General features: G+C 59.4%; 1 protein-coding gene and 1 long non-coding RNA gene across 4 annotated transcripts in view; one reads left to right on the plus strand and one right to left on the minus strand.

The window, feature by feature from the left end:
- MYO1F (myosin IF) overlaps window positions 1-9,385 on the minus strand; it is a 40,288-nt gene extending 30,903 nt beyond the window's left edge. For 2 of the 3 annotated variants that reach the window (XM_081287477.1, XM_081287476.1), the window contains exons 1-2: window positions 9,090-9,385; window positions 173-310 (exon numbers count right to left, since the gene is read on the minus strand). In XM_081287477.1, the coding sequence (XP_081143603.1) occupies window positions 173-310; window positions 9,090-9,092 (141 nt within the window). In that variant the 5' untranslated portion in view covers window positions 9,093-9,385. The remainder of the gene's footprint in view (window positions 1-172; window positions 311-9,089) is intronic. The other variant, XM_081287475.1, reaches the window with a different exon arrangement.
- The window catches only part of LOC308645403, a 43,106-nt gene that overhangs the window by 22,059 nt on the left and 11,175 nt on the right, over window positions 1-9,872 (plus strand). The gene's annotated exons all lie outside the window — the stretch shown is intronic.

The following is a 9,872-nucleotide window of genomic DNA, read 5'->3' on the forward strand; positions in this document are numbered from 1 at the left end:
GGCCCTCAATGCCCGGCCTCCCTCTGTCCATGCACCCAGTCTCTGCGCATGGCTCAGGCCCTCCATGTGTTTCCCTTAATGTTTCCGTCCACCTGCCATCCCTCTCTCCGCCCAGCCCTTCCCTTGCCCCTGCATCCCTTCCCTGCCTGCCCCCTGCCCACGGCCAGGCTACGAAGATGTAGTCGTCCATGAAGCGCTTGCGCAGGTTGCCCACGATGGCGTCCTCGGTGATCTGGGGCAGCAGCACCATGTCGTCCACGCCGCTTTGCTTCACGTTGTGGCTTTGCCAGTGGAAGCGTTCCTTGCTGCCCTGGGTGTGCGCGTGCGGCAGGGTGAGCTGCGGTTGGGCGCCTGCTCACCACCACCAGGATGGGCGTCACCTTAGCCACCTCCGTTCCTCCCCACCTCAGGGACCCCGCCAGGGGCGGCAAGGCCCATTCAGGCTTCTGACCACAGAAGGACGGCTCGGGTCCATCCCTCAGGCCTCTTTTTTGGTCCTTCTGTGCATTCATCCCTCCTTTCAGTACCCCCCCCCCCCCACGGAGGACAGACGCCAGCCCAGTGGGGCCCTCACAGGCTGCGGGGAAGGAGGAGGGAGGCTGGAGCCTTGCTGGGGAACCCCCCACCCTGGTCCTCACTTCCTTCCCTCCCCCTCCCTCCCGACCAGCTGCTCTGTGACATTCCACCTCAGCTAACCCCTTTCACCTTGGGGAGACCTCCTTCCTCCCTCTGCCCACATGATCATGTGTCCCAACCTGGGGCTGTGACCTCTGTCCTGGATCTTGCTGTGACACTATTCCTTATCTCAGCCCATGACACCTGGCCCAGTCTCCCTGTCGCCTCTGTCACATTCTTCTCTTTGCCCTTGCCCCTCATCAGTTCCGGACTTTCCCTTCGCCTCCCCCAGTTTCTCATGCCCTTTGGGTCCATGGGGGAGACTCGGGCACAGGCACTCCCCCACCCTCTAGCTCAAGTGAACTCATCCAGGGCCTTAGATTCAGGGTCTCTCGGGGACACTTGCTGCTCCTGTCCAGGATACCCCTGCAGGGCAAGAGTCTGGCAACAGAGAGCGACAGCCCCCTGGAGCTTCCCTGGTGGCAAACTCAGGCTCGGAGGTGTCCCTCCTGCAGAAAGTGCCCCATCCCAGGCCAGGAGCTTCTGGAGGCTGGGACCCCGGGGGAGTCCTTTCTTAGTCCCAAAAGGGAGATCTGCTGAGTGAACCAGGGCAAAGAAGGAAACCGAACTTCAGAGGAATATTCCAGAGCAAAGGATGCTGGGAACCAAGACCAAATCTCCAAAGAAGACCCACTCTTCCAGCAGGTTTGGGGGGTTGGAGACGGGTGTCTGGGCAGAGAGGATATGGACAGGGTAGAGCAGGAGAGTGGTGTGGGCAACGCTAGGTCAGAGGGGGAGAAGGCTGGACCCAGAATCGGAGGGTCTGCCAGGAGGTGTTCTCCAGCGCAGGAGGGGCACAGCCAGTTCCAGACTCCCCTCAGCCCGGGAGGTGGGTGGTCGAGGAACACCAGGGCTGAAGTGAGCCCCGCCTTGGTGTGGGGCTGGGGCTGGGTCCTAATCTTGGCGAGCAGCCTGGTAGTGCTGTGGGCCTCCCCTGCCCCATCCGTAAAGCCAGGGGGTGGCCCCGCTCCCTAGGGCTGAGGATCAAACGCTCTGGGGAACCAGATGGCTGGGGTGGGTACTCCTGCCCAGCCCGAGTGGTGGGAAGAACGACGAGGCTGATGGGCATTTGACCAAGCTCATGTGATGCGCCAGGTCTGGGGGTCATGGTGCTGGGGCCACCACACTGCCATCCTCACATCGTCATCGTGGGACACAGGCTAGGAGGCAAACCGAGGCTGGGCGTGGCGTGGCTTGGCTAAGGACAGTGGCCTAAGGACATGGCTCTGTGTCCCGGGTGGATAATGGGAGCCCCAGTCTGATGGTGGAGAACAGATTCCAGCCTCTGTGCCCGCCAGAGGCTGCCCTGGGAAGCGGGTAGACAAACAGGGAGGCGCCGCCCTGGGCAGAGTTGGAGGGCAGAGGAGGGGGCGGGCAGGAGCAGGGAGTCGCCCCTGAACTCCTCCACCTGCCCCGGGCGAGTCATCAGTGTGCATTTTTCACATGGTGACCCTGACCCATCTCTGTGTGGCTGAAAGGCCATTCCGGCTCCGGGTGGCCCTCCCACTCATGCATGCCACAGGGGATCTTGAGCCTGAGTGCTCATCCTGCGTCCTCCGGGTCTCAGCGAGTGCCAGTCCCCATCAGACATCCTTCCTTGCCTCCTCAGAGCCAATCCATCCTTTGTGACGGGCTCAGGGGACATCCCCTCTGGAGAGAACTTCCTGAATACAGAACAGGTGAGGTGCTTGCTCTGAACCCCTGCTGCCTCCCGAGTGTCCCTCAGCATCCACATTCTGGACTTCTGGACGTGGCACACCCAGCTGATCTGTGTCCCCCAGGGCAGTGTCTCCGGCTTCTTGAGGTGTCAGCACTGAGTCAGTGAGGAAAAGTGCGAGGGTGAGTGAATGGAGCAGGGGTCCTCCAGTGTCAAGACAAGGAATTTGGCCTGACTGACTGTTGAGGCCTGAGCTTGGAGCTGGGAGCCTGGCTGGGAGGCCTGGGGAGGGGGAGGGGCAGTTGTGGACTGGGGAGCCCTGAGCCGGGGTGCTACCTCACCTGGGAGGTGGAGAGGGAAGGGTGGGTAGGAGGGGGACTGAATGAGGAAAGGGGGGAGGACATGGCTTGGGCTTAAAGGTAAAGATCAAGGTGACAACCAGGTGGTGACCCAGCAGGAGAAGCTGGTGATGAGCTCAGTGAGGGATGCTTTGAGTCTGGGGCCCTGGGGAATGTGTAGGGGTTGCTCAGGGGACCAGAAAGGCTGTGCTGGAGCCAGTGAGTTGGGGTTGGCACGGGGAGAGTTCTCAGCGGGGCATACTGTCCCTGGAGGCACATTTGGAATCATGGGAACATTTTTGGTTGTCTCAGAGATGGGGATATGACTGGCACCTACTGGGTGGGTCTCAGGGTGGGTGCTAAATTTGCACACCTGCAGCCCCTTCCCCACCTAGGCAGATGCTCATGTAAGTAACAAACCTGTTTATAATCACTGGAGCCTAGAGCCAAGCTGTTTTATGCATAAACAGAAAATCTATACCCGTGGTAATTATAATCAAAATGCCTGAAAGAATTAATAAAAAAATTAAAATTAAATAAAATAATAATTAAAATTAATAAAATAAAAGAGGGGCTGGGGATGTGGCTCAAGCGGTAGCTCGCTTGCCTGGCATGTGTGCGGCCCGGGTTCGATCCTCAGCACCACATACAAAGATGTTGTGTCCGCCGAGAACTAAAAAATAAATATTAAAAAAAAATTCTCTCTCTCTCTCTCTCTCCTCTCTCTTAAAAAAAATAAAATAAAATAAAAGAATTTAAATTCTTTTTAAAAGATTTGGTGTATTTGCATATTCATAGACGTCCCGGGGATGGACCCAAGTCTGCATGTGAGCTGCCTTTGTTCCACATGTGTCCGTGTCTGACCTGAAGGCGATTTTGTTCACTACTTTTAGTGCACCCTGCGTCTTGATTGCCACCTGCCGCATGAGGTCAGGGGTGAAGTTGTCCACTTTTGGCATCATGTCAGCACTCAAAAATTTCAGATTTGGGAGCATTTTGGACTTGAGAGTTCTGGATGGGGTCGGCTCAGCATGATTGACACCTACTGCCTTTTGCAGCCGCATGACCACCAAGGGCAAAGGGAGGTTTTAGTTTTTCCAGATTTCACCAAGTTCAACATCCGGGAAGCTGATTTCCCCCAAGGTCACACTGCTAGTGCTGTTGAAGTGGCCACTGTACCACCCCTCAGTATTGGCCTGCAGGTGGGGCTGTGTGCTCACGGACACACCTGGTCACTGGGGCGCACCTGGAGGTATTCCTGCTGCGGGGGCCTGAGCGCTTCTCTCTGCAGGACTGGGGTCACACGAGTTCTTTGTGACCCTCAGGGAGTCCAGTGTGCCCTGGCCTGGATTGCAAGCCTGCTAGGAGAAGGGGGCGTGGCCGGGATGAGGGCAGGGCGGGGCCAGCTGGGGCTGCCAGGGCGGCTGAGCTGGGATGAGGGGTGCGGAGGGTGGGGAGATTCCACCAGCTACTGAGGATTGGCCACACCCTCCAGGGTCCCCAGGGAGGGGGTCAGAGACCTCAGGGTCAGAAGTCAGCTTGAGGGGGAGGGGGTGTGAGGACAGGTGTCAGACACTTTGGTTGGGAAGAGGAAGAGGGAAGGAGCTGGGGGGAAGGTGGGGTCACCGAGGGTTTCCTGTTTTCAAGATGGGGAGACCAGAGCGCGTTGCTGAGGAGGGAGGATGAAGACTGGGAATGAAGTGGTGCCCTTCGCCATCTGGGGGTTTGGGATCTGCTCCCTGTCTGAGCTGATGGCTGGGGGGACCTGGACAGCCCAGTGTCAGTGGCTGGGGGGACAGGAAGTGGATTCTGTCTCTGAGGAGCTCGGGGGGGGGGGGGGGGGTGGGTCTGTGTGTGCTGAGGTTGGGAAACAATAACAGCAGTAGTTAAGACTCTGCAGGCGTTTATTCTGCGCCAGGCTCTAGTCTAAGTTTGTGTTTTCTTGGGCCAGGCTTTAAGCCTAGGACCTCATGCTTGCTAGGCAAGCCACACCTCTGCACTGTCCTAAGCTTTTTAAAGTGAATTATCTCATCCTTTCAACACATGCTGAGTTTGTTACCATTATCAAGTCCATTTTGCAGAAGAGGAAACTGTGCAGAGAGCACAGAGAGGTTAGGTAACCTCCTGGAGATCACACAGCAGGAGCGTGGCTGCGTGGGAAGAGAGAACACACCAGACTGTCTGACAGTTTGGGTCAGAGTTGGCTGGGTTTGGTGCTTCAAGTCAGATGAGGACAGATGGGGTGAGAACAGACTGGCGTATCCAGGGCTTCCCCTTTCAGGCTGGCCCTTTCTTCATGCAGTGAGGCCCCTCCGGCTGAGCTGAGACCCAAGGCCACTTCCTCTTGCTGGAACTAGAGGCCTGAGGCCAGCTGTGTCTGACTGGGTGCACTGGCCATCTGGTTGTGGTGGCCTTTGGCGCTTGGTTCCTCTTCCTGTCCCTCCCTTCTTCCCTTGCTCTGCAGAGTAGCCTCTGTGTCTCAAAGGCCTGCCATCCCTTCCCTCTCCATCCTGTCCCCAGGGCCTGGCCCCCAGACACTCTTAGCTCCAGCCAATCATCAAAGCCCAGGCCGTGTGCATGGAAGGGAGAGGAGGCTTGGTCCGTAGGTGTGTAGGGACAGTCAAGGATGTTGGCACATGCATGACAGGTTGTCTTCAAGTCCTGGGTTGACAGTTCACCACCTTGTGGCTCTGGAAGGACCATCTCACTCTCAGCCCTGTCTCCCCTCCTCTCACAGGGATTCCATTATGAGCTTCCGGAGGACTAGGATGTAGGAGCTGGTCAGTACATACTTGCTGAATGAATGAATGGAGTACCGTGGAAGAGACTTCTCCCTGTCCCGTCTTCTAAGCATCCCTCTCTCTGTGCCCTCCAAGTTACCATGGGTCAAGTTTCAACTGTTTACTCATGAGCCCCTTCCTTGGGGTGGGGGTGTAACGAAGAGGTTGTGGTCACAGTTGACCACAAGCTGAGTATGACTCAACCTGCTGGGGCTGTTATGAAAGACCATCAGGGGCTGGAGGTGCTAGGGTGGGAAGGGGAAGGTAGCTTCTTCCTTCAGCTCTTCAGAGAGGTCTTCCTACCCCAAGGTGGGAGGCAGGAGGGGTAGGGGTCGTCTGGGACAGACTTGCCCTGTGCGAAAGGGTTCTTTGTGGTCAAGGTGGTGGCTGCTGTGGGGCTGGGGCGCCCGCCCTGTAGTGAGCACACTTCCTGAGCCTCTGCTGTGCCTGAGGCAGGCTGAGACCCTGCGCAGATGACCCTCCTCTGGGAGGAGGTGGAGAGATTGCCCAAGGGGCCTGTGTTGGGGAAGGGGAGCGGGAGGCAGGTCTCGGGGTGTGTGTCGGGGACGCCAGAGTCTAGCTTCTTTGGAGTGAGCAGAGTGTCCAGTTCTAATAAGGCTGAAGGGATGGGCAGGGGTCCTTAAGGGGAATGGGCAGCTCAGGGCATGTGGGTCAGTGCCCACCTCCACTGTGGCCTCTCACCTCCTGGCAGGAGGGGCGGGCTGTGCCAAGATGGCTGTTGACTGTGTGGTCTCAGGAGTGTCCGAGCTGAAATCCACTCTGGTTATACGGACACTCGTCTGACCGCCAGCTGCCTCAGTTTACCCATCTGGAATATGGGAGCCCGGAGCACGCAGACCTCACGGGGCTGCTGTGCAGATGTGGCGAGGCAGAGATTGTCACACGCACATGCCAGCCTCCCCGTCCTCCCCGTCGCCATCTGCAGCAGCCTCGGGCTTGGCCCCTGGAGGCCCAAGGCCATGAGGGAGGGAGCTTGTTCCAGTCACCCTGAGGGCTCCCAGCTCTCTGTTCCTGCGTGAGGAGAAGCAAGAGCCCCAGTCTGGAGAGAGCACAGAAGACCACTTCCTTCCTCGGGGGTCCCACGAACTGTGGCTGCTGGGAGGAGATGTGATGTGGTGGCACTGCTGCTGGGACCAAGACCCCTGGTCCCTCGGGGCTGCCCTTGGAGCCTTGGTCTGCCTCCCTCGCCCCGTGGGCTCTGGGGCCACGCTCTGCCTCCCACGCTGTGCAAACAGCATCCTTGTCTCCAAAGGCTCCCAGGGTTGCCCTCCCACTTGGGGAAGCAGAGGGTCTGTTTCCTCTTGGTCCAGCCGGAGCCATTATCCAACAGGTAGGGATCCCCATCTTTTTGGAGCGGGGCTGTCTGTCTGGTTGCTGGAGACGGTCCAGGGTCAGGGGACTTGACACCCCACATGGAGGCCAGAGCTGGGGAGCTCTGGTCTCACCCTCTTGCTCACTGGAGAAGAGCCTTCGAGTGGGGCCCAGGCCCAGCAAACACCTCCCTGGCCCTGGCTCTTGCCGTCCCCCCGCCCCGCAGCTGGGCTCAGTCTTCATGACTTTCACCTGTGGTCCCTCTCAGCTCCAGTCTCTCCTGTCCATCTCCACAGCCAGTGGCCCTAGACCAGGCAGCCACATCATGGTCTGCTTTCTGTCTGTCCCTTTAAAACAACCACGATTAGCCTCCTGTTACCACCAGTGCCAGCCAGTTGCCGCCTCCAGCCCGCAGCCCACAGTCAGTCAAACAGAAACTGCTAATGACATCGGTGCCAGCACCAGCCAGAGTCAAGCAGAAACGGGAGGGACCTGTTCCATCCTCCTCTGCACCGCCCCCATCACCACCCACCAGCCCAGGAACCACCCACCAGCAGCAACACTGCTGGCCAGCAGCCGCCCAGCCGGCCACCTCAGCAACACCGTGATGCAGCACTGACCCGCCAGGGCCCACTCGGAGCCCACTCACCAGTGGGAGCACCCTCACCAGAAACCAGCGCGGCCTGGGGGTGGCGCTCAGTGTGGGGTGCGGTCACACCCCAGTATCATGACAAAACAGGCAAACCCCAAACCACCCCAACCCCCAAACCCAGCAACAAGCTACAAACAGCAAAGGACACCCCAACACCACCCAGCTCCAACAACAGCAACCAGACTGCCGTCGGTCCATCCATCACCAGGGGTCACTAAGACGTCCATCGGAAAAGTCCAGTGACCAGTCTTAACCCCCTGTCACCACATCAGAGACAAGAGCCTCCGTTAGCAACAGCCGCCATTGCAGCCGACGGTGACCACTCCTCCCTAGTGACCAGGGTCGCCCGCACCCTTCCCGGGGCTGGCTCCAGAAGCACCTGAGCCCCGCCCCGGAATGGCCACTGTGTCCTGGGCGCACACCGTGTGCTCTGTCACAGACCTTCTGAACAGAGTCCTGTGTCCCTGCGGGAAGTCCAGCCCCCACAGGCAGAGGTGGCGTTCCCATGGTGGCCTCCTCCACCTCTCCTCCTCGTCCTCCCCTCCCACTCGGCCCCGTCCTATCTCCCAAGGAGCAAGTCACTTCCTGTGTTCTTCTGAGCCAAGTGCCCACCAGGGCTCCTCGGCCCCGGGCTCGGCTGTCTTGGAAGCGTCTCTGTCCCCAGGCCTGGCTGTGGGCCACGGAGCCCGTGATGCCTGGCCAGTGACGCCCGGCGCGCCCCTGCTCTCCCAGGAGGGTCTCAGGCTAGCCCAGCTCCTGCCCCGCGCTCCACCTCCTGCCTCGCCCTGCCCAGCTGTTTTCTGCAACCACCAAGAACCCTGCCCGGGTCCCTGTCCCGCATTCTCGTTGACAGAATGACAAAAACTGAAAGCTGAAGTGGCCTGAGGAGGTCTGGGGCTGGGACCTGGGGAGGCCCGTGGAGCCAGCGCGCTCCCTCTTGCTGGGTGTTTTGGGGCTGCTTGGGCTGGACAGGAAGGCCTCGGGTCACCGCTCCAACACACCTGACCTCGGTGCGCAGGCTGTCTGCAGGGGTCTCTGCGGCCATCCTCTGCGGGTGGCTCCGAGTGAGGACACTAACACTGTGACCATCTCCCCACCTTTTCCTCTGTAGACACTACAGCCAAACCACCCGCCACCCGCACAGCCACACTGTCACTACCCCCCCACCTGCCCATGAGACACAGCTTCTCCCCCCATTGGTGGACTCAGACAGCCAGACCCACAGGCCCTCTGAATGTCCCAACTGAAACGCTCCTGAAGAACCTCGTTCACAGCCAGCCCTCCAGAGATGACATCTGTGTGCACCGAGGCCAGGAGAGAAGAGGGGACATGGGGAGATGAGAGCTGAGCTAAGCACTGGCTTCCCCGGATGTCCCCCAGGAAGGGACCAGGTCCCTGTCCCTGCACTCTGATTCCCTGGGGACACCGTCTCTCCTCCTGTTGCTGTTCCATGGGTCCCAAGAGCCAGCCTGGCATCGTCAGATGGGAACCTGTGCCTGGTAAGGGACTGGGGTCCCTTGACCTGCACTGAGGGACCCCAAAGGGCCGGCCACTGTCCTCCTCATTCCTCACCTTCCGAGGCTGATCTCCAGGGCACCTCCACCTGGCTGCTGACCCACCCCTCCACTTCCAGAGCCCACCCTTGGAGGACTTACCATGGTGGGGTTGGCGTCCGGCTCCTGGGGGGTCACCGGAAGGGCTGTGGCAGGGACACAGGCTCAGAGGGCTCTTGGGGGCAGCTTGGGCATGGCCCTGCTCCCGTCCCTCACCGGCTCCTGGCCCTCAGTTCCTCTTACAGCAGCCCCTCTCACTTCCTTTGACGGGAGGGGCCGTGGCCCTGGGGGAGGGAAGCTGGGCCCCAAGGGCGGGGAGAAAGGGCTCTAGAGCAGAGCTGGGGGAGCCGGCTGCTCGAGCCTCTGCACCTCCCAGATCACGGACAGCCACTGCCAGACCCCAGACAGGGGGCTTCTCCATCTCAAGGACAGGGGCCACATTCAGGTCTGCTGGCCGCAGGGCTGACCACCCTTTGCAGGGTGATCTGGAAGCACGTGGATTACTCATCTCCTTTGAAAACTAGGGAAAGGGCCATGTTAGATGCGCCTGCTCTGATAAACTCTCTTCCAGATCAGCCTCTGCTGGTCTTCCCTGCATACAGCCCTCGGGGCCCATGCAGCTTTGTCATGGAGGGGCAGTGGGGTGGACGGTATGCGGGGCCAGGTGTCCTGAAAAGCCTCCAACTTTGGGTGTGAGATCTGGACCTGCAGCCCCCCGCTCTGCCACTTCCTGGACATGATTTCCCATCTTCTTCTTGTAAAATGGGGTACCTTCTCTTGGCAGTGTCTGGACCCAGGCTTTGGTCTCTGGAAAATCAGCAGACCACACCCTGGTCTCTTGTTAGTAGAGGAAATAACAATTCCCGGGATAATCTCCTCCCCACC

The sequence above is a fragment of the Spermophilus citellus genome (genome assembly GCF_964194105.1).
Source record: "Spermophilus citellus genome assembly, chromosome: 3".
Lineage (NCBI taxonomy): Eukaryota > Metazoa > Chordata > Mammalia > Rodentia > Sciuridae > Spermophilus > Spermophilus citellus.